Source organism: Terrapene carolina, unplaced genomic scaffold (assembly GCF_002925995.2).
Source record: "Terrapene carolina triunguis isolate 2854851 unplaced genomic scaffold, T_m_triunguis-2.0 Scaffold583, whole genome shotgun sequence".
Lineage (NCBI taxonomy): Eukaryota > Metazoa > Chordata > Testudines > Emydidae > Terrapene > Terrapene triunguis.
In genome coordinates this window covers 393,554-418,054 of record NW_020664934.1, presented here as the reverse complement: position 1 = coordinate 418,054, position 24,501 = coordinate 393,554, and the positions used below count along the sequence as shown (strand labels likewise).

Below are 24,501 nucleotides of genomic sequence, written 5' to 3'. Positions count from 1 at the left end.
AACAGCATCACACTGTTGACTCATATTTAGCTTGTGGTCCACTATAATCCCTAGATTCCTTTCTGCCGTACTCCTTCCTAGACAGTCTCTTAATTGTTGATTGGCTTTGCTTGCACATGTCCATTCCAAGTTAAGTGACTCACAAGCAGTTGCATCGGAGGTGGACTCGGAGTTCAAGGACTGCAACACCGCTCGGCCAAAGTGTGCATCGTCTCTGGCCTGCTGGGTGAGGGCGTAGTGCGACGAGAACCTGGGCACTGAAGACCAGGTTGCTGCCTTACAGATATCCTGGATGGGAACCTGCACTAGAAAGGCCGCGGAAAAGGCCTGGACCCTCCTGGAGTGAGCAGTGAGATTTGGCGGAGAAGGAATGCCTGCGAGATCATAACAAGTTCGGATACATGATGTAATCCAAGATGAAATCCTTTGGGTGGGGATGGGGAGCCCCTTCATTCTTTCAGCTATCGCTATGAAGAGCTGCGGTGACCTATGGAACGGTTTTGCATGGGGGCTCCGCCGTGAGGGCTCGGATCTCTGATACCCTCCTGGCCGAAATAATTGCCACTAGAAAGGCTACCTTCCATGACAGGTGAAACAGCAAGTATGTCGCTAGTGGCTCAAAGGGTGGCCCTGTCAAACTGGACAGAACCAGGTTTAAATCCCATGGCAAGATTAGCTTCCTCATCTGTGGGAATACCCTCTCTAGACCTCTGAGGAAACAGATCATCTCCTCATAGGAGAAGACCGGCTTGTTGTCGACCTTTGAGTGGAATGCTAAGATGGCCGCCAGGTGGACCTTAATCAAGGAGAGGGCCAAGCCCTGCTCTTTCAGGGAGAGAAGGTAGTCCAGGATGAGTTGCAACATAGATTGCATTGGCGGGACTCCCCATTCAGAAGATCAGAGGGAGAAACACTTCCACTTCAACCAGTACATTGCCCTTGTGGATGGCTTCCTACTGCCCAGGAGAACTTTACGGACCTGCTCCGAACAAGCCTGTTCATCAGGATTTAGCCATGAAGATTCCAAGTCCTCAGGTGCAAAGAGCTGAGTGTCGGGTGAAGCAAATGTCCATGGTCTTGCGAGATTAAATCCGGATGAAGCGGAAGCTCGATCAGAGTCTCCCAGGAAAGATGGAGAAGCATGGTGTAACAGTGGTGTCTGGGCCACTGTGGCAGGGTGACGACTCACCGGCATGGCGCTTCCTGCTGGTCGTCCATGGAATTAGCTCTTTCCAGCCCGGAGCGCCCTCTGCGGGCCGGTGTCTCACCTGCCACTGGCCCCCGTCTCCCTCTTGGACCCCGGTGCCCTAATATGTCAGGGTTCTGCCCCCGCAGTAACCCACAAGCTGGGTCTCCCCACCCAGGGGAAACCCCAACCCTCTATCCCCACCTTGCCTCAGTGGCTACTGCCAGTCATCATCTAGCCCCTGCTCACTGGGGCAGACTGCAGTCTGTAAACCACTCATCATCGGCAATGGGGTCGGACCAGCTGCCTCTGCCTATATCTGGGCTGCCCCTCTGCAGCCCTAGTACCCTTTCGTGGGCCCTTAACTCAGCATGCAGCCTGGGGCTTTGCTAGGCTGGAGCTCCCCAGCTCCCTCTGCCCTTCCCCAGCACTGCTCCACCCTAGGTATCCTCCTCAGCTTCCCAGGCAGCCAGGTCCTTCTCTCTCTAGAGCCAGAGAGAGAGTATCTCCTTTGTCCTTCTGGCCCACCGCTCTCTTATAAGGGCCAGCTGGGCCCTGATTGCACTGGCTACAGCTGTGGCTGCTTTCCCAATCAGCCCAGCTTTTTCCCTGCCACAGCCCTCTCCCGGGGCTGTTTTAAGCCCTTCAGGGCAGGAGCAGGTTAACCACCCCGCTACAGCCACGCTGGAGTTATCAGTATGACTCGAGCTTGGTCCTGCTTGATCTTTGTCAGAACCCTGTGGATCAGCGAGATGGGTGGAAAAGCGTAGAGCAGATGAGACAACTATGGCAGCAGAAAGGCATCTGTGATTGACCCAGGACTGTGACCTCTCAGGGAGCAGAACTGCTGGCACTTCCTGTTCATGCGGGTGGCAAATAGGTCTATGTGGGGGGGAAATAGATCTATGTGGGGAAACCCCCATTTGCGGAAGATATCCATTGTGACATCTGGGCACAGTGACCACTCATGGTGAGTGGAGGACTTGCTGAGGTGATCCACGATATGGTTTTGAACCCCTGGCAGATACAAAACTTCGAGCTCGATGGTGTGGGCGATACAAAATTCACATAGATCAGCTGCCTCTTGACATGGGAAGAAGAACGAGCCCCGCCGTGCTTGTTGATGTAATACATGGCTGACGTATTGTCCATGAGAACTGATGCTGTCAAGGTCATAATGTGGGGCAAGAACACTTGGCAAGCAAGCCAGACTGCCCTGAGCAACTTGATGCTGATATGGAGAGAAAGTTCCTCCCTGGATCACAGACCTTGAGTCCTGAGGTGTCCCAGGTGGGCTCCCCAGCCCAGAGCTGAGGCATCGGAAAGCAGATGAAAAGATGGCTGGGGTCTTGTGAAGGGAATCCCTTTGCAGACCGTCCGGTGATCCAACCACCATGTCAAGGAGTGGAGGATGGGGGGTGGCACTGTGATTGCCATGTCCAAGTGGTGCCTGGGAGGGCAGTACACCGTGGCCAGCCAGGCTTGGAGAGGTCTGAGTCTCCGCCTCATGTATCACGCTACATAAGTGCACAAAGTGTCTGAGGAGGCTCAAGCAAAGTCGGATAGTTGTGATCAGTTGTGATTGCAGGGAATGAATTAGCATTGAGATTGCCCGAAAACGTTCCTCCAGGAGGAGGGCTCTTGCCAGCAGGGAGTTGAGCACCGCCCCGATGAATTCTATTCTCTGGATAGGTGTCGGGGTTGACTTCTGCACGTTAATGAGATGACCCAACACTTGGCAGATCAACCATATTAGGTTGATGTCAGACTCCATTTGTGCTCGAGACCAGTCCTTGATGAGCCAATCATCAATAAATGGGAACACATGAACACCTCTTTTCCTCAGAAACACTGTCACGACTTCCATGCACTTGGTGAAGACTCATGGGGTGGCCTAGAGACCAAAAGGCAAGGCCATGAATTGATAATGATCCTGGTTCACCACAAACCTCAGAAATCTTCTGTGGCCATGGAAAATCGAGATGTGGAAGTAGGAGTTTTTTTAAATTGAGGGTGGCATACCAATCCCCTGGTTCCAGTGACAGAATGATGGATGCCAAGGAGACCATGTGGAACTTCAGCTTCCTGAGATAGTGGTTGAGTTGACACAGGTCTACAATGGGTCTGAGTCCTCCCTTGGCCTTGGGTACCATAAAATACCAGGAATTGAATCCTTTCCCCCTTAACGGCAGTGGAACCACCCCTACAGCTCCTATCCAAAGGAGAGACTGCACCTCCTGCTCTAGCAGAACCTCATGAGAAGGGTCCCTGAAGGGAACGGGGAAGGTGGGTGGGACGGTGGGGTAGAAATAAAGTGAAAGTTCTAAGAAAATTCTATTGTGCTCAAAACCCAGCAGTTGGAAGTGAACCACTCCCAGGCCCTCAGAAAATGGGAAAGGCAGTCAAAAAAGATACGGGTGACTGGATCCCGAGTAGGAATTGGTAGGCCGTCCTCGATCAATTAATCAAAACGAGTGTTTTGAGAATCCCACGTGACATGGGGCTGACTGAGAGGGTCCTTTGAAGGAAGAAGATGGCGGAGGTGGCCTGCGACCAAACCCCTTATTCCTCTTTCTCCGCTGATCATGCCTGGCTAGCTGGGCATAGAAATGCCCATAATGCTGCAGCCTATACGGTCTCCTGGGTTGTGCTGGAGAATGCAGGCCCAGGGACTTCAGAGTCGCCCTACAATCTTTTAGGCTATGCAGTCTGGCATCCGTTTGCTCTGAAAAGAGCAAAGGCCCCGCAAAAGGCAGGTCTTGCAAGGTCTGCTGTACTTCCTGCGGGCACCATGACTCCTGTAACCATGAGCTCCTGTGCATGGTAACTGCCGTGGCCATAGATGTAGCCACAGAGTCCGTGGCATCCAGGGCTGCCTGCAGAGAGGACCCCATCTTGCCCTCCTCCACAAGGGTGGAGAACTCCTGCTGGCTGTCATGGAGAAGTCTGTTTTTGAACTTGTTCATTGCTTCCCACATGTTAAAGTCATAGTGGCCCAGCAGTGCCTTCTGGTTTGCTATGCGAAGTTGAAGCCCCCCTGGTGGAGTTGGCTTTCCTGCCTAGTAGGTTGAGCTTCAGGGGTTCCTTCATCTTCAGTGCAGACCCTGGCTGGACCTGACAGTCCCTCTTGTTGGCAGTCGCCACAACGAGTGATCCAGGGGTGGGGGGTGAGAAAATAAAAACTCACAACCCTTGGCTAGCACAAAGTACTTCCACTCCATTCTCTTGGCAGTAGGAGGGAAGGAGGTTGGATTCTGCCAGAGAGTCTTAATAGGTCCCATAATGGCCTCATGTAGGAGGAGAGCAACCATTGCACAAATCGCTGCTGATAAATTGTCCAAGAAGCTGTCAGAAGGCTCCCTGACAACTTCTGCCTGCAGGCCCAGATTGGACGCCACCCGATTAATAAATCCTGGGGGTCCTCAGATTATCCCGAAGCAGGGATGTCCCCTTCACCATTAGTTTATCATCAGGTGAAGACAAAGAGGAGGCATGCACTGCCATAGCCTCCATTATATTCTCCCCTTGGGAAGCCTGATCGCGCTGTCAATACCAGCCTTGGTACTGGCTTTGGTACTGGGATGTGCTCCAGATTTGGTGCCAAGTGCAGCGTTCAGGCCAGTCCCACTACTGATACCAGTGATAGGTGCCGGTGTGGTACCACTGGCATCCTACTCTCAGAGTATACTGAGTAGGAGTGTCTACAACTAGTGCCTTGATCCAGGGAAAATCCCCACGGGTTCCAAAAAGGCCACTGTACCAGTGCTGGACCCCATGGGCCAAGTGTTCCAGGGCATCATGGCTCCCAGAGCTCCCGACAATGCCGATGGGTGTGGCCTCGGACGTGGCAGCGAGGTGAGGAGCCGGAACCAGAGTCTGATTCCGAAGGGGAAGAGGAGGAGGAGGAGCATGGGGACCAAGGCGGTGCCAATCCTCCCGGAGCTGGGAAACAAGGCCGTGGCGATACCTCGGGAGAGGTGATTAGGGGAGGCTTTCCCCTACTAAGCGGCCGCGGTACTAACCTGAAGCTGGTCGATGCTTTAGAGCTGGCAAGCGGTGCCTGCGATGCCGCTTCTTGTGCCCCCGGTGAACCCGGTACCGGCAGCGTTAGCAAGTCACTAGCCATTGCGTAAGCCTCCTAATCTGTATGCCGGCAGGAAGGGGGTTGCACCTCCCTTCACGGGGTTTGTGGTGCTGGCGCAGGTGACAGTGTCAGCAGCTGCTGCAGTGCCAGAAAGGGGAAGTGGTGTGGTGCAGGTCTTGCCCTATCCCTGTCCGCAGATCTTGACTTGTCTGCCCTTCTGTCTCCCTTTGGTGCGGAAGAACAGCTCTTCTCACCGTGCCCGCAATGCTTCTTCTTGGGCACTGGTGATGAGGAGGAATGCTGCGAGCTCCTAGCAGTGGGAGGTGCACTGCGCTCCGAAGTTGATGTGCTCAGTGCTGAGTCAAGTGCCAGCTCCGAGGCGGGTCTCAATACTGCCTCCATCAGGAGGACTTTCAGTCTCGCTGCCCAGACTTTTTGAGTGTGTGGGCTTAAACTCATGACAAATCTGGCAGTGATCTTTTTTGTATCCTTCTCACAATCCCAAACACTTGAGACAGCTCAAGAAAGGATTGCTGTTGGGCACAGGCTTCCCACAGGTGGGGCCAGGCTTAAACCCTGGAGACTAAGGCATGCCCCAGCACCCAGAAGGAGGAACACCTCTCCAGACAAGGACAGGTGTCCTAATTCCTATGCTAAACTTACTAAAACTACTTGAACTACTTAACTAACAACTATTTACAATAAAAACTAAGCAAAAAAACACTATGAAAAACTTTGCCAAGACAAAGAGGAGAGCTCCAACAGCAGTCACGGGCAGTAAGAAGGAACTCAGGGACGCGGGCTCAGCACGGCCCCTTATACTGGCACTATGAGCGCGCAGCACCATGGGGCACCAGAGCCAGCCCAACAGATACCACTGGGGAAAAAATTCCAACAGTGATGCTCAGTGTGCGCACACACCTAACTCGGAATGGCATGTGCAAGCACTCAAAGAAGAACTGAGCTTCTGGAGGCTTTTTAAACCTGTGGGGAAATCTCCAGAAGGTCATCTTGGGGGCCTGGACTCCACAAAGTGTCCCTGTCAATAAAGTACCTGCTGTCCTCATTTGATTTCATTACTTCGTAAGAAGCAGGAGGCTGCAGGAGATAATCTAGGAGGTGCACAAATTATAATAGCAGAGCCTGGGCTGTTACAGTCGCTATCCGCAGGTTCAAATGCCACCATGGGGGATATAAAATGGATCTGTTGCCAGATCCAGTGTGTTTCATCTTCCCCTAATCTCAATACAGCATGATGTCAGCATCCTCAGGCTCTTACCTTCAGCCTCTCAATGGCCTCTTCACTGCCTGGAGCAAACATGATCCGTTCATGGAGGCTGGAGACAGAGGCAGCTCGGCTGGACAAGGCTGACAGCGAGGAGGACGGGCTCATCCCCACTAAGGCATTGGTCACTGTGGAGAGATTGTCAGGGCGTTGACTCAGTTCTGCCAGGCTACGGTTACCATTATTGTTCTCAAAGTCGGTCATGTCTATGGGGCAGGGAAGGGGGAAAGAGGGAGGGATGGACACGTGGACAGGAAGAAGGAAAAGGAAGATAGAGAAAAGAAAGGCAGTTGGGAAAAAGTGACATGATGCGGTGAGCAGAAAGCTAGAAATTAAAACACAGAAATACAAACAGCATCATGTGCCAGTGACAGGGCTAGAGGCACTCACACCATCTCTCCGCCAGAAGGAGCATTCACACCACATCCAGAACAGCCACGCTAAGTGTTGCTACATGGTTCTTTGTGCACCCCCGCCCCCATTATGTCCCCTGGCTTGTCAGGCAGAGAGCCAGGCAGAGGGCAGGAAAGCTTACTCATGACCGGGTTGGTTAATGGCTAAATGGGCAGAAGACCCCAGTTGCAGTTTTGGCCCCAATATGGCCTGATGTTCAGAAGAGCCTAGGGCACTGGGTGCTGCTCTCTTGTGAAAATCTGGCCATGAGTGTCACAATGGGAACTGCTGGATCTGTACAATGCTTAACATCACAGGATCCTGGGCCATGACTGAGGCTCCTAGGAGCTACCACAATCCAAAGATATTATCACAACAATGGTGGCTCTCCTCAAAACCTGACCCATGACTCGATCTTCCCTTGGCTGGGCTGGTTTGTGTTCATTTCCCCAAGAATATTTAAGTGACTGGTGTTTTGTTCCCTTGAGCATTAGTCTGAATATGGGAATCCAGGAAAGCATGAGATGATTCACACTGGGGGAGCTCGCGCAGCTGCCCCATGTCTAACAGGTTTGTGTCTTTGAGCAGGAGGCTGTTGGGAGGCAGCAGGGAGAGTCTAAGGGAGTGACAAAGCCAACCAAATGGAGTGATCACCACTCAGTGAGGGGCTGGAGAAGTAGGAGTAACGGAAAGTTGCCTTTGCCTGGGGACCTGCTGCATGTGATCCAGCCCCAGAACATGGAGTAAGGTGCCTGCTGTGCAGCCAGAGACTGAGGCTGAATAGTGGTGGGGTGACAGTATCTCAGGACAACTTCCCTATGGAATCACTACACATAGCACCGGCCACAATGGCACAGTGTTAGCGGGGAACCAAAGAGCTGCTGACATGGGGAGAGCCATCACCAGGGAGATATGGGGGAGCCAAGAAGCAACAATCACTTGGTGTGATTGTGACAAAAGGAAATGAAATGTCAGTCTGCTAGACAGCCCACAAGTCTGTCATTCTCCCTCAGCCAGGCAGGATCACAGCTATTTCTAAATCTGAGCCAAATGCTCTTTCTTGTGCAAAAGAGGATGGGAAAAGGCCTTTAAAGTCTGAAAATGTCCCAATCTTGCACTTCTCCTGTTCTCTGCCTTTGTGGAGAGCTCCCTCCACTCTCTCTGAGACATGCAACACCCCAAAAGATTTTTTCTGCCACTGCTCCTCTTTATAAAGGTTACATCATCCAATCAGAGAATAGAGCCCATGACCAGTGCCCAATCAAATGGAATTCCTTACATCGAGTGCTGATAAGTATGGCTCTACCAAATTCATGGTCCATTTTGATCAATTTCACAGTCATAGGATTTTAAAAATCATAAATTTCATGATTTCAGCTATTTAAATCTGAAATTTCATGGTGTTGTAATTGTAGGGGTCCTGACCCAAAAAGGAGTTGTGGAGGAGGGGTCACAAGGTTATTGTGGGGGGGGGTTACAGTATTGCTACCCTTACTTCTGCGCTGCTGCTGGCGGTGGCACTGCCTTCAGAGCTGGGTGGCTAGAGAGCAGCGGCTGTTGGCTGGGATCCCAGCTCTGAAGGCAGCGCTGCCACCAGCAGCAGCGCAGAAGGATGGCATGGTATGGTATTGCCACCTTTACTTCTGCGCTGCTGCCTGCAGAGTTGGGCCCTCAGTCAGCAGCCGCCACTCTCTGGCCGCCCAGCTCTGAAGGCAGCAGAGCAGAAGTAAGAATGGGATCGTATAGTATTGTCACCCTTACTTCCACACTGCTGCTGGGGGGGCACTGCCTTCAGAGCTGGTCACCTGGACAACAGCCACCTCTCCCCAGTCGCCCAGCAATGAAGGCAGCTCAGAAGTTAAGGGTGGCAATACCATGACCACCCTTAAAATAACCTTGCAACCCCCCTGAAATTCCCTTTTGGGTCAGGACCTCCAATTTGAGAAATGCTGGTCTTCCCTGTGAAATCTGTATAGTATAGGGTAAAAGCACACAAAAGACTAGATTTCACGGTCTGTGACATGTTTTTCATGGCCGTGAATTTGGTAGGGCCCTACTGATAAGAGAACCAGGGATAGTTGGCAAACAGCCTGTAGGGGGATGTATATTCATATAATTTACCTGTCCAACTATGATGCATAACAACCACCACATTTTTAGGAATCCTGGCCAGTTCATAGACAATTTGCAAACAGGAACGTGACGAGGGCCAACACAAACTGTCTCGTGGGGGCAGTCACACTGCAGCTGCGCTGTTTGTTCTAAGCATTGGTACCTTAACGCCACATCGGCATTGATACGTGATCTTCTTTCATGTGTTAGTGACTACAATTGTTTCTGATAATGGCCTGGTGTTGAGTCTGCGGGTGCGGTTAGTGCATACATCTGCCTACATTTAGCATTTGGCTCGACACTTGGACTCCTAGGGGAGTTCTCATGGAAGCCTCCAAAGTCTCTTCACTTCTGGTGGTGCACAGCAATGGCTGCCATGGATCCAGGCCCCAGAGCCAAGAGAGTGATGGAGAGAGAGATGGGGCCTGCCCAAGTGGGCTGTAAGAAAGGCAGCTCTGCAATGTTGGAGATCTGGCATTGTCCGGGGTCACTGAAAGCAGGGAAGGAATTACTGTGCTGCTGGTTTAAAAACTGCTCAGATGTACTGGACACCAGCAGTCTGATGAAAGGCCTGAGGAAGAGGGCAAGCCAAAAGCCAGCTGAAAGCACTGCCAGGCCTTTCCAGGATTGGCTGTAGGCAGGTATGGGGTCAGCGGTAGCTGCATACGAGAGTGGGTGGAGTTCGCCAAAGCTGCGAGGTCTCATTATCAGAGGTGCTGAGCTTGACTCCAGCTGAGGCTGTAGGTACTCTGCATCTCTGGAAGCCAGGCCCGGAGTGACTGACATGGGGCTTTCTGAGCTGGCTGTGGGGGCTTCTCTGTGGAGTCGCTATCTGCAAGTGTGCAGAGGCTGCTGGTCTTGGCACTGCGTGCCCAGCACTGACATTTGGAGGCTGGTCCTGACAACACCTGCTCTGCTGGCAACCTGTTCAGGGGCCTGGCTAGAACACGGCACAGCCAGCCAGCTCTCTCTCCATTAAAACCCCATCTGCCTCATGATGCCCGGTTAGAAATGACTCTGCTTCATCAAGCTGCTTGGGGCTTTTGCTGCGCCTTCGCCTCTGCTCCCCCCAGTCTGAACTTCCTGGGGCACCAAGGGTAGGATGGTAGCCGCAGCCCTGCTCCAATCAGACACCCCCTTGTGGACCGGGAGGTGCTGGCCAGGCCTTCCCCCCTTGCCCTCCACAACCACAGTCTGGCTGCTGCAGGATGGGTGTATCAGGAAGGGCGGGATGGCCCTGCGCACTCTCCCCACCCGGAGGGCACTCAGAATCCAGCCTTTCAGATTATGCCCACAAGAAGGACTCCGTGAGGGGCTAGGGCAGGGGCGGGCAAACTTTTTGGCCTGAGGGCCACATCAGGTTTCATAAATTGTATGGCCGGTTAGGGGAGGGGGTCGTGGCCCGGCCCCCACCTCCTATCTCCCCCCCCCCCCGGACCCCTGCCACATCCAACCCCCCCTTCTCCCTGTCCCCTGAGACTGCCCGCGGAACCCCTACCGCCCCATCCATCCCCCCTCCTTCCTGACTGCCCTTCCAGGACCCCTGCCCCCATTCAACCCCCTGCTCCCCCCCGACCACCCCGCCCTCTATCCACACCCCCGCCCCCTGACCACCACCCTGAACTCCCCTGCCCTCTATCCAACCCCACCTGCTCCCTGCCCCCTTACCGCACTGCCTGGAGCACCGGTGACTGGCAGGGCTACAGCCGTGCTGCCTGGCTGGAGCCGGGCCACGCAGCTGCCGCCGCCACCACGCAGCTCAGAGCACCGGGTCAGGCCGGGCTCTGCAGCTGTACTGCCCCAGGAGCTCGCCGCCCAGAGCATTGCGCCGGCAGCGTAGCGAGTGTGCTGAGGCTGTGGGGGAGGGGGAAAGGCAGGGGAGGGGCTGGGGGCTAGCCTCCTGGGCCAGGAGCTCAGGGGCCGGGCAGGACGGTCCCGCGGGCCGGATGTGGCCCACGGGCCATAGTTTGACCACCTCTGGGCTAGGGGCAACAGCACAGTGCCTGGCAGGCCATGAGGGGCCCCCTTAAAGCCACATGTTGGGGGCCCAGATTTTACTGACTTTTTCTAATTTTTTTGTCCAGGATATTCATGGCTCCCCTCTCGCTACACTATGGCAAACCTCCAGTCCCCAGGTGGCATGCTGGCACTCACACACCCCGTGGAGAAGGCGCAGAGACATATATACAACTTACGAAGAGGGCCACCACCCTGGAGGCATTTGTTAGTAGCCCTTGGGTCCACAGGCACCGACTTTGTCCTTTCCCAGGGGTTCTTGACCCCTGCTCTGCCTCAGGCCTTTCCCCCACTCCATCCCTTCCCCTAAGCCCCTACCCCACCTCACCTCTTCCCACGCCGCTCCGCCCCATCCGCCGAGTGCACCCCGCCCTCGCTCCTCCTCCTCCCCCTTCCCGCGTTTCCTGCACACCGCTAAACAGCTGATCTGCAGCGGGCAGGAGGCACTGGGAGGGAGGGGGAGGCGCTGATCGGTAGAGCTTTGCTCGGATACAAAAATGTAGGGAGAAAAGGTGGAGGAGTTGTACTGTATGTAAGAGAGCGATATGATTGCTCAGAGCTCCAATATGAAACTGGGGAAAAGCCTGTTGAGAGTCTTTGGGTTAAGTTTAGAGGCAAGAGCAACAAGAGTGATGTTGTGGCATCTGCTATAGATCACCAGACCAGGACAATGAGGTAGACAAAGCTTTCTTCAGACACCTAACAGAAGTTTCCAGGTCACAGGCCCTGGTTCTCATGGGGCACTTCAATCACCCTGACATCTGCTGGGAGAACAATACAGCAATGCATAGACAATCCAGGAAGTTTTTGGAGAGTGTTGGGGACAACTTCCTGGTGCAAGTGCTGGAGGAACCAACTAAGGGCCATGCTCCTCTTGACCTTCTGCTCACAAACAGGGAAGAATTGGTAGGGGAAGTAGAAGTGGGTGGCAACCTGGGCAGCAGTGATCATGAAATGGTCGAGTTCAGGATCCTGACACAAGGAAGAAAGGAAAGCAGCAGAATACGGACCCTGGACTTCAGAAAAGCAGATTTTGACTCCCTCAGGGAACTGATAGGCAGGATCCCCTGGGAGGCTAATATGAGGGGGAAAGGAGTCCAGGAGAGCTGGCTGTATTTTAAAGAAGCCTTATTGAGGGCGCAGGAACAAACCATCCCGATGTGCCAAAAGAATAGCAAATATGGCAGGCAACCAGCTTGGCTTAACAGAGAAATCTTCGGAGAACTTAAACAGAAAAAGGGAGCTTACAAAAAGTGGAAACTTGGACAGATGACTAAGGGGGAGGAGTATAAAAATATTGCTCAAGCATGCAGGGGTATAATCAGGAAGGCTAAAGCACAACTGGAGTTGCAGCTAGCAAGGGATGTGAAGGGTAACAAGAAGGGTTTCTACAGGTATGTTAGCAACAAGAAGGTCAGAGAAAGTGTGAGACCCTTACTGAATGGGGGAGGCAACCTAGTGACAGATGATGTGGAAAAAGCTGAAGTACTCAATGCTTTTTTTGCCTGGTCTTCACAGACAAAGTCAGCACCCAGACTGCTGCACTGGGCAGCACAGTATGGAGAGGAGGTGAGCAGCCCTCAGTGGTGAAAGAACAGGTCAAGGACTATTTAGAAAAGCACAAGTCCCTGGGGACAGATCTAATGCTGAAGGAATTGGCTGATGTGATTGCAGAGCCATTGACCATTATCTTTGAAAGTTCATGGTGATCGGGGGAGATCCCAGATGATTGGGAAAAGGCAAATATAGTGCCCATCTTTAAAAAAAGGGAAGAAGGAGAACCTGGGGAACTATAGACCGATCAGCCTCACCTAAGTCCCTGGAAAAATCATGGAGCAGGCCCTCAAGGAATCCATTTTGAAGCACTTGGAGGAGAGGAAGGTGATCAGGAACAGTCAGCATGGATTCACCAAGGGCAAGTCATGCCTGACCAACCTAATTGCCTTCTATGATGAGATAACTGGCTCTCTGGATATGGGGAAAACGGTGGATGTGATATACCTTGACTTTAGCAAAACTTTTGATACGCTCTCCCACAGTATTCTTGCCAGCAAGTTAAAAAAGTATGGATTGGATGACTGGACTATAACGTGGATAGAAAGCTGGCTAGATCGTCAGGCTCAATGGGTAGCAATCAATGGCTCAATGTCTAGTTGGTAGCCAGTATCAAGCGGAGTGTCCCAGGGGTCGGTACTGGCACCCGTTTTATTCAACATCTTAATTAATGATCTGGATGATGAGATAGACTGCATCCTCAGCAAGTTTGCGGATGACACTAAACTGTGGAGAGAGGTAGATATGCTGGAGGGTAGAGATAGGGTCCAGAGTGACCTAGACAAGTTGCAGAATTGGGCCAAAAGAAATCTGATGAGGTTCAACAAGAGAAGTGCAGAGTCCTGCACTTAGGATGGAAGAATCCCATGCACTGCTACAGGTTGGGGACCGACTGGCTAAGCGGCAGTTTTGCAGAAAAGGACCTGGGGATTATAGTGGAAGAGAAGCTGGAGATGAGTCAACAGTGTGCCCTTGTTGTCAAGAAGACTAACGGCATATTGGGCTGCATTAGTAGAAGCGTTGCCAGCAGATCGAGGGAAGTGATTATTCCCCTCTATTCGGCACCGGTGAGGCCACATCTGGACTATTGCCTCCAGTTTTGGGGCCCCCCACTATAGAAAGGATGTGGACAAATTGGAGAAAGTCCAGCGGAGGGCACAGAAAATGATTACGGGGCTGAGACACATGACTTATGAGGAGAGGCTGAGGGAATTGGGCTTATTTAGTCTACAGAAGAGAAGAGTGAGGGGGGATTTGATAGCAGCCTTCAACTACCTGAAGGGGGGTTCCAAAGAGGATGGAGCTGGCTGTTCTCAGCGGTGACAGATGACAGAACAAGGAGCAATGGTGTCAAGTTGCAGTGGTAGAGGTCTAGGTTGGATATTAGGAAACACTATTTCACTAGGAGGGTGGTGAAGCACTGGAATGGGTTACCTAGGAAAGTGGTGGAATCTCCATCATAAGAACTTTTATGGCCTGGATTGACAAAGCCCTGGCTGGGATGATTTAGCTGGGGTTGGCCCTGCTTTGAGCAGGAGGTTGGACTAGATGACCTCCTGAGGTCCAACCCTAATCTTCTATGATTCTATGAACTGAGACCAGAAATCCAGGCCGGCTTCTCACAAGGGAAAGGAAGTCTGACTCATAAGTATGTTCCCAATGGACCAAGGGATCCAGGTCAGGCATTTGCTAAAAGGAGTCAATGGGCTGAGATCATTCTACCTGCACTCGGCTCCCATCAGCTGTTAGTTCGCCTGGGACCATAGCAGGGTAATTGTGGGCTGTTTCTCTGCCAAACTGACATGGATTCTAGCTATGCCACTGACCAGGGATGTCAGCTGGACTGTTCACAACTCTTTTACAAACAAGGCGCGGATTGCAGGGCCTCCCAGCATGCCAGCAAAAGTCAGTTCACTTTGTCAAGTCTAGGAGCACATGTTCAGTAGCCCTGCTGGTCCCAGTACAACCAGCAGCAGATCAATGCTGGGTCACTGGGAACACTTGTGATTTTATATCAGTGGTAGGAAGCAGATAACGTAGTGCCCATAGTTAGGGTATTGCCAGCAGAACCAGTACTGGAATCGGTACTAGTCCCAGGCCCAGCAGAAGCAGCAACAGCACAGAAGCAGCAGAAACCATAGTTACAGCATGGAGAAAAGAGGCCCAGGAAGTTCACATAGAAAACCAATTCCATCTCACATGTTTTGGAGGAGAGCGCAATGCAGGCAAATTCTTCAGCTAACCCCTGGCCACTCCGGTACATTGGCTCAAAGCCCAGCCAAGGCACTGACTGAGAGAAGCTGGCTAGCCTCAGTCTGGCTTCCCCAGCTCAACACCCAGGACCATATGGCTTGGGGCTGCACTACCTCTTGTGCAGAACTGACACAGAGTTTGAAGGAGACTGGTGCATGGCCTCCCCAGCCCTTGCCATATGTCAATCCCCGCCCCCCCCCCACCCTCTCACAGCAGATGGCGCTGTGGAGGTCTCCTTGCTTGTGGATCTGGGAGAACCATCAAGCATGATAGCCTCACATGAGGGCCAAGGATGAGCCTTCTAATGAGGAAAGGGAGCTCCCTGTGCGAAGAGGTTACTATGTCAATGCAGGCAGTTGCCCACCAATCCTCCTGAGTGATCTGTGCATCCTTGGCCGGAGCAAAGTCCTGTCAGCTCTCAAGCTGAGCACTGTGGCAGGGCACTGCTGAGGAGGAGCAGATTACCACCTTAACACCGCCACAGCACAGCTGTGAGAGCACACAAGCTTCCCATAGCCGGTCCCTTGCTTATAGGCTATTGGACTCCTTTGCCATGCTGTATGTATGTTCCTTTGCTACGACCGAGTCTTGGAGAAGCAGTGAAGCACATAGAACACCCACAATGGGAAATACACACATTTAGGTCGTCCTGGAGCAGTGTTAGCTAAGAGAAAGAAAGGAGAGGGAGTGGAAAGAAAGACAAAGAAAACAGAACAAGAATAGGTTCATCTTTATAGGACTAAGGAACAGAGAAGCATGCCCCTAGGTTGAGAAGAGAAGCCGTACATTGACCCAGCCTGGGGACATCTCCCTGGGAGCAACACAGGGAGCGCTCACCAAGCTGAGACTGGCTCTTTGTTGGGACAGGAGTCCTGGGACTAATAGCACAGAGGATGAGCCTGTCCCCGTGGAGCCACCCTGGGGCTGGAGACTAGGGTTCACGGTCAGCATGAGGGGCATAGGCTAGAGTCCCCAGGATTGTGGTGATCACATGCATCTCCCTGATGTCAGTAGGGGACTTTCCCAACAGGCTGTGGCAGAGATGCAGTGTCAGGGAGAGGAACTACAAGGAGCAACAGGGCAAGGAATGGAGATGTCTTGGTGATGTAATGCCATTGCACAACATGGTGGGGATGAGGATGGCTGAGCCTGTCCTACTCCAGTAAACTGAGATTTAGAGAGCTCCATCTTGCTTCTCCTAAGCAAATCCCGGTCCCAGCCAAGAGCCCAGAGAGGTACGTACTGTCAATGATGTCTCCAAGACCCTGGGCGTAGAGCAGATCTCTCAGACGAGCCACCTCATCCTTCAGCTCCCTGATCAGCTTATTGTTAGGATCCTCATTAATGACAGCGTTGCATCTGATCTGTTTGGCACGGTCAGCATACCTGCAGAAACAGGACCAATCACCAGACTTCCTATAGCACTCACTCAGGTCTGAGACAGCATGGGCCAGGGGCTATGGCACTGGACTGGCATTCAGGAGACCTGGGGTCTATTTGCATATAATAACATAAAGCATGGCTTCTGGCAGAGCCCTGGTTAGCACAGCTCAGATATCCGAAGGCTCCCTCAGAGCTGTAACCTTCCGGCCATGAGGCTCCCCATTCTACTCCCATCTGAAGTAACAGGTGGGGGGAGGACACAGAGCAAATCCGGCAACACAAGGGAGAGCATCACAGTGTAGTCTAGTGCCAAGCTGGGAGAGGGACTAGGAAGACCAGTGGCTGGAGGTGGAGGAGAGTGCTCTGTAATGCTACTGACAGAACGAATTGTTAGGGGCCTGAATGGTTAGGGAGCCTCATCTGCTGCTTTGACATTGACACAGAGCAGTAATGAGCACTGCCCAGAGGGGAGCTCTGTATCAGTGAGGGGCTATGGAACAGTAGTGGAATGAAGGAACAGTGAAGGCAACAGGAGGGGAATGTCTAAGGCTGTGACTTCAAATGTCACACTCCATGTTCCCCAGCCCCTGTGCAGGGGATGTGGGGATGAACTGTTGTCACAAAGGCCTACCTTAAAGTACTGAGGGTCTCATCGTAGTTGATATCAGCAGGGCTGAGAGCAGCAACCATAGCAGTCCTGGAGTTACCACCTGCCAGAGAAAAAAACTCTTGGCTCCATGAAGTGGATCTGTTCCTGGGCCCTCTTTTTAAACCCCCTTCTCTCTGCTTTCCCCTTCCTGCCAGAGCATCCCTATCATTCTGCCCACAGAGCACACATACCAAACAATATCCCCACCCCGCAGCCCTCCCAGCTCACATGGTCACATAGAACTCCAGCACAGGAACATCCAGTGCTTTGAATGAGTTGGGAGAGTCCCTGACAGCCGGAGGGCAGAGGGAGGGGGAGGAGTTAAAGCAAGGAGACTACAAAAGTTCAGGAGACAGGGACCTCTGGAGGTCTGTTGCCTGGAAATTCAGTGAGTTAAGGCCAGAACCAGGGCAAACTAAGTGAACCAGACCCCTTCCCTCACCCAGGTTTTCCCGGAGGAGCCAAGTCAGCACGGAGTCTCGGTACGGGATGAAGTCTGTCTTTTTCTTCTTCTTGTTCTGGAGGAAGAGAGCACAGCAGGGAGATGAGACACCTCATTCTCTTCAAAGGTAGTAGGCTCTCAGTCAGTATCAACCAGGGTCATTCGCCTAGTGACCTCCAACCACATCTGGCCAAAGGCACACCCTTGAGCTTCCCCTAGCCCAGAGCAAACCACCTACAGTTCAGAGGTTCGATAAGGACCCAAAGTCTGTGTGCTGACCAAATTATCTACACCTAGCAATCCCGCAAGAAGAGTCTGTCTATGGAGATGTTCTGCTTTGGGGTGGACCAGAAACACATCAAGAACAACTCTGCCTCCCACTTCCACCCCCCTCCCCACAGCCAGGATGTGATGTCCAATGGACAGGAAACTAGCCAAGGACTTGGGTCCAAGTCCCTGCTCTGCCCCAGATTTCTTGTGTGACCTTGGCAAGTCACTTGGCCTCGGTACGCCCGACCTCACACAGGTGTTGTGAGGCGCCAGGTTCTATGGTAACAGGGACCATACCAGCACCTGAGAGAGACAGAAGTGCAGGCAAGGCAGAGATGACTATAACAGACTGGGGGGAAGTGAACTGAATATTTTCAGACCTCAATAGAGGTTTGGTTTGGGTTCAGTTTGATTCTTATTGCAGCAGAACCAGTTTGTCCGTCCCTTGCTCCCATCCAGCCCAGCTACACACCAATGCCTAGGCCAGTGAACTCTCCTCTTCATTCCCCCAAAAGATTTTACACAGAAGAAGCAACAGTCCCCAGGTGACTTCCAGATCTAGGTTGATCTTGCAACAATGGCAGCACAGCCCCAGGAGATGCCAATGCACCTGAGAAACACTATGCTAAACCTAATCTGCCTCATCCCTCCCTCTATTTCCAGCTGACTTAGATTAACAAAAGCCAGCCTGGCTCTCCTCTCCACCACAGCTGCTCCACTGAGATATTAATCTCAAACGCAGGGAGCTGAAAGGAGCCAAGGTTAAAAGATGCTCTGTGGGCAGTGAATAAGGCCACCTCCTATTGGTACCATTTTGACTGGCCTTGCTGTTGGCCAGCCCTTTGCCGCACTGCCTCTGCTGTAGGTCACCAGTCAGTGGAGCCACGGGTTTGCAGCACAGAACCTCATTGGAGGTCAAATTGTGCCTGAATTTCAGAGCAGAGCTGAAAACAATGGGGCGCTCGGTTTAAAAATCCATGCAACAGCATGGTCCTGGGCTGCATCTCAGTAACCTCCCCCTTTCCGTCCACAACACCCCTCCCCGTGTTTGATCACCCAAGCCAAGGAACAGAACCCTCAAAGCACATACCTTATTGGGCCCCGAATCCTGAAAGGAAACCAGAGACATTGTTTACCATCACATGAGCATGTGAGACAAAGAGAGGCCAAAGAGGAGGACAGTTTGCTTCAGTCGGGACAAGGGGCTGTGGGTAACTGCAACTTCCCCTCCACCACCCGGGAAAAGCCTCTACCTCCCCAAGATGAAGAGATCTCCACAGAGAGCAGGCTCTGAGCATGGGCACTGCCGTGCAGCTCGCAATGGAGGGGTGAGCGTGGCGGGGGGAACCCACACAAAGGCTCCTCCCACCCTGCTCGCCCCTCTGCTAAGAGGAAGTGCTGGAGTTTCATCAGCTAGGCTGTGGCACAGGACTTGTGACTGGGAGTTATTATTTAGATTGCCGTAGCACCCTAAACACAAAGGGAAACAACCCCTCTCCCAGAGAGCATATACTGAGAAAAATCAAAGCCAGACAGAGGGCGGGGAAAGGGATCCCCATACCCACAAAGTGAACAAAGCAGTGAGAGTCGCTCATGATCCTGGCTCCATTTCCCGTCCTGCCCGGCTGCCTAATGGCTCTAGCTCCTCTTAAAAATGTATCTGTTAATATATATCCATCAACGATCCCCAATCTCCATTCCCAGGAGATCCAAGCTCACCCTTCCCACCCCCCAACTGCCCCGCCCCACCAGGCACATACAACCAACACTCCAGCCAGTCCCATGCAACATGGATCGTTCTAAAGATTCCCCCGCTCCAGACTGGGGGAGTCTGCCAGGCACCAAGTGCTGCCAGAGTCCATCAGGAATACCTGCCATTCTATGCCAGCAAGGGTGTGTGCAAGAGGGAGTAAGCTCAGGGGCTGATGTCCTTGAGCCATGGGAGGAGAGGGCTGTTTTGTTGGATCGTTCCCGGAACGTTTGCCTCGGAGAACATTTCATAGTCACAGCACAAGGGACTACAAGGGCTGCTCATCCGACAGCATCACTGGGGCCTAATGTGTGCAGCCCTAACTCGCGGGGTGAGCACTGATTCGTGTCAGTGGGTCCATAAGTGTCAATGGGACTACCTGTGAGTCAGTGCTTCAGGGTTACACAGTGTGATCCTATGTAACACTGGTCTACAATTTTTGAGAAGTCGTCTGCTTCAGAGATAAAATGTGCTATTTATTATGTATTTTGATGTGCTGAATTCAAATATGACAATTAAAACAACTGATTGGCTACTGTTTCTAAGATATTTAAGTTTTTACATTTTATGTCTATGTATATTGTGTAGATAGTAGAGCTTTAATCATAAATTGTAAACCTAGGTCTTTTCATGTGTTTATGGTTGCTTTACATGATAATATTTCACCTGTCCTGTTTATGTAACACTTTTTTAAAATCAGCAAAAGGGTTATATAAATAAAATTTATTATGAAACAAAAGGCAAAAAACTATTATGTACATAGTTTAGTCCTATTCAGTGTCTACTCGGCGCTTCTTGGCTTGTCTCTTGTATTCATTAAATGGAGCATCTCTTGTCACTGTCCAGCAATAGTCTGCAAGCATTGATGGGCTCCATTTGCCCTGATAGCGTTTCTCCATAGTTGCAACGTCCTGGTGAAATAGCTCGCCGTGCTCGTCGCTCACTGCTCCGCAGTTCGGTGGAAAAAAATCTAGATGAGAGTGCAAAAAATGTATCTTTAGTGACATGTTGCAATGAAGACTTTTGTATGCCTTGAGGAGGTTTTCCACCAACAACCTGTAGTTGTCTGCCTTGTTGTTTCCGAGAAAATTTATTGCCACTAACTGGAAGGCTTTCCGTGCCGTCTTTTCCTTGCCACGCAGTGCATGGTCAAATGCATCATCTCGAAGAAGTTCACAAATCTGAGGACCAACAAAGACCCCTTCCTTTATCTTAGCTTCACTTAACCTTGGAAATTTTCCACGGAGGTACTTGAAAGCTGCTTGTGTTTTGTCAATGGCCTTGACAAAGTTCTTCATCAGACCCAGTTTGATGTGTAAGGGTGGTAACAAAATCTTCCTTGATTCAACAAGTGGTGGATGCTGAACACTTTTCCTCCCAGGCTCCAATGACTGTCGGAGTGGCCAATCTTTCTTGATGTAGTGGGAATCTCTTGCACGACTATCCCATTCGCAGAGAAAACAGCAGTACTTTGTGTATCCAGTCTGCAGACCAAGCAAGAGAGCAACAACCTTCAAACCGTCACAAAGCTGCCACTGATATTGGTCATAGTTTATGCACCTCAAAAGTTGTTTCATGTTGTCATAGGTTTCCTTCATATGGACTGCATGACCAACTGGAATTGATGGCAAAACATTGCCATTATGCAGTAAAACAGCTTTAAGACTCGTCTTCGATGAATCAATGAACAGTCTCCACTCATCTGGATCGTGAACGATGTTGAGGGCTGCCATCACACCATCGATGTTGTTGCAGGCTACAAGATCACCTTCCATGAAGAAGAATGGGACAAGATCCTTTTGACGGTCATGGCACATGGAAACCCTAACATCACCTGCCAGGAGATTCCACTGCTGTAGTCTGGAGCCCAACAGCTCTGCCTTACTCTTGGGTATTCCAAATCCCTGACAAGGTCATTCAGTTCACCTTGTGTTATGAGGTGTGCTTCAGAGGAGGAGGATGGGAGAAAATGTGGGTCCTGTGACATTGATGGTTCAGGACCAGAAGTTTCATCCTCTTCCTCTTCCTCGTCTGACTCAAGTGAGAATGATTCTGGTGCATCAGGAACCGGCAGTCCTTCTCCGTGGGGTACTGGGCGTATAGCTGATGGAATGTTTGGATAATGCACAGTCCACTTTTTCTTCTTTGACACATCTTTCCCAACTGGAGGCACCATGCAGAAGTAACAATTGCTGGTATGATCTGTTGGCTCTCTCCAAATCATTGGCACTGCAAAAGGCATAGATTTCCTTTTCCTGTTCAACCACTGGCGAAGTTTTTTTGCACAAGTGTTGCAGCATATGGGCCCACCTCTTGTCCTGATCTCCAATTTTGCAGCGAAAATAAAGGTGATAGGCTTTCTTAACCATAGTGGTTATACTGCGCTTTTGTGATGCAAAAGTCACTTCACCACAAACATAGCACAAGTTATCTGCACTGTTCACACAAGTACGAGGCATCTCTGCTCACTTTGGCTAAACAGAAATGTGTCCCTTTGCATAATCAAACACTGACAAATAAGAGAGCACAACACTGTATGATTTCTAGAGCTGATATAGGGCAATTTGTTCAGCAGAGTGATGTACGCTTCGTTATGATTGCATCATCCATGACTTCTAGGAATAACATGATACAATTCATATCATGTATGACGCAATACCAGCTTCAGATTGCATCATTCATTGTTTTGCCTAAAAAGCAAGTACTGTCCAAACCCAGTCATAGATTTATTCATAGATCCAGTCAAAGATGTATTTTAGTCATTTCTGGTTTAAATTGAGATCCCTTCCCTTTATAACTCACTTATCCTCCGCCATTCCCAAGTCAAGGGTCGTATATACTGACCCAATAGCATATCTTGAAAACTAGAGCCAATCAACAATTTTAAGCATCATTTTCGTTCTCAGTGACCCAGAATTAGTAAAGTTTGACTACATTTATTTCAGAAGCATTTTGGCTGTAGAGCAGTGTAATCAGTCCCACCCTGTGGACAGACCTCCTTGGCCGACCTACCATTTCAGCCAGCGCAGAGATGACCTTCCCCAGTGTGGTCAGAGACTTGTTGATGTTCGCTCCCTCCTGTTGAAGGAAGACAGAAAATCCAGCCTCCAAAAGTCAACTGATAGAGAGGGTCCTGACACACGAATCAGCTTAAGGGCGTGTGGGTGTCTGCAGCTCAGCACAATAGCCAGGCTCAGATCCACAGATGATAGCAAACATGGCCAACAGCCAGCTCCCTCCCTGCCAGGGCCCCCCTGGGGAGAGGAAAGGCATTGCATGTGGCTGGTCCCCCAGAGCAAACCAGTGGGGAGCAGTGATTGTGGTGGGTTTAGTGGCTAATCAGGGAATCATTACTGGCACTCCAGCTGTCTGAGAATCCACCAAAGAAATGAGCACACCTCTCCGTGGTTGGGATGCACCAACAGCACCTCAAAGAGCACCTGGCACTGAGTGCAGCTCCTGACTCATGCTCTTCTCTTACCTTTAGCCTTGTGCCCTTGGCCCCTGTAGAGTCGGCCCGTTCACTCCCAGCCAGATCGACCAGGCTGATTTTGCTGACCTATAAGCAAAGAGGGATGCCTGCCATTGAGGGCACAACAATGACTTGCACCTATCCAGAAGGGTCCCCAAGTACTTGACGCATTGCTATGCAAATGGTGCAAACAGGAATCACAATCCACCACTGAAATGCAACCACCTCTGGTGTGAAATGCAACAGCTGTTTAACAGTGTGCAGTCATGCTGCACAGCAGTTTGGAGGAGGAAGTAAATACTTGGTTCAACGGAAACTGTTTGGGGTGGGAAGGTGGATCTGGGGGAGGAAGAATGTGATTATCCAAATTGGAATAGGGCCTGGACACTACAGCTAACATGCCTACTCTTGCAAAGAGTGACTTGGGGTGCTTAGTGGCCATAAGTAGTCAGGACCTCACCAAAAGACAATCTTGCCAGCAGCATAGCACCCCTGGCACCAGAGCAAGGGATTGGTTCAATATATGCCCTGATGGTCTCCACCGGGGAGAGCTTTATTTTTGCACTAACAGCAGTTTGGGTCCAAGTCCTGTTTTATTCGGAGTCAGGGAGAGCAGGTTTCCAGCCCTGCCCATTCAAACAGAGATTGGCAAAATCAGGAGTTGGTCAACAAACAAAACTGCAGGGGGGTTGTGCTCCAAGTCCCCATTTGTTTGAGAAGTCAGATAAGTGGCTCAAGCTGGGTCATTCGCCCCTGGGTGGGGCATACACTAGGCTTTTGCGGGGAAAGCTGCCCACTGTTACTGCCACTACAATGCGTAGCAAGGCTCAGAGGGGCCCCAATGTGCTGAAAACCCTGCAGGACTAAAGGACCTCTTATCTCAGCCCCTTTACTCCCACCGTCACACCCTCTCTCCACCAGCCAGAGCACAGGAACTGGGAAAGTGCTGCTCAGCCTCACTAAAGAAACACCCCCCTTTGTGCTCACCTTCTCAGTGGTGACGTCAGTTTCTGCATCGTGCCGTTTCTGGGTGAAGATGATGTTGAAGACAGCGTGCGATCGGCTGCTGGTTTCGTTCATGTTTGTGGCAGCGACCGTCCTGTGGGGGGAAGAGGGCAGGGAGGCATGGAATCCTGCAGCTTGGCAGCCACTAGCAGCACTTGCTCAGAGCGCAGAGCTGGTGACGTCAGGCACAGCTCGGTAACTCCACAAGGCAAGATTGAGAAGAGCGTGAGCCAATGGAGCTCACGCTGGACCACCTCTTAATGCTCAGCTCTGGTTTGGACACCTCCGCCTCTAAGGAGCTCACGCAAAGCCCGCTGCAGTCAATGAGGGTCTCCCCATTGAATTCAGTGGGCTCTGTGCCAGGTCCCACATGCCCAGTCCCACCTCCACAGCTCCCTGGGGGCAAGACTCAGGATTGGCTCCAGCACAGGGCAACATGAGGCTAGTGGACAGCACTAAGGAGACAAGATGAAAACAAACCTGGGTCGGTGAGTGGGTGCTGCAGTGTGGCTGCTCTCTCTGATCCTGTCTGCTTTGTGCTCGTTGAGATATAGAGACAAGAGCACAACAGGGCTCTCACCAGCAGCCCACCTAGCCAGCTCAGGAAAGAAGCCGAGTGATTTTTGAGGCAAACGCGTCTAGGCCCT

At 51.5% G+C, this 24,501-nt stretch overlaps 1 protein-coding gene across 3 annotated transcripts in view; it reads right to left on the bottom strand.

Moving 5' to 3' along the window:
- KIF1A (kinesin family member 1A) overlaps positions 1-24,501 on the bottom strand; it is a 162,351-nt gene that overhangs the window by 100,752 nt on the left and 37,098 nt on the right. For all 3 annotated transcript variants that reach the window (XM_029913322.1, XM_029913320.1, XM_029913321.1), the window contains exons 6-13: positions 23,837-23,948; positions 22,859-22,936; positions 22,390-22,455; positions 18,718-18,735; positions 17,358-17,433; positions 16,898-16,976; positions 16,127-16,269; positions 6,550-6,683 (exon numbers count right to left, since the gene is read on the bottom strand). In XM_029913322.1, coding sequence (XP_029769182.1) covers positions 6,550-6,683; positions 16,127-16,269; positions 16,898-16,976; positions 17,358-17,433; positions 18,718-18,735; positions 22,390-22,455; positions 22,859-22,936; positions 23,837-23,948 — 706 coding nt within the window. The remainder of the gene's footprint in view (positions 1-6,549; positions 6,684-16,126; positions 16,270-16,897; positions 16,977-17,357; positions 17,434-18,717; positions 18,736-22,389; positions 22,456-22,858; positions 22,937-23,836; positions 23,949-24,501) is intronic.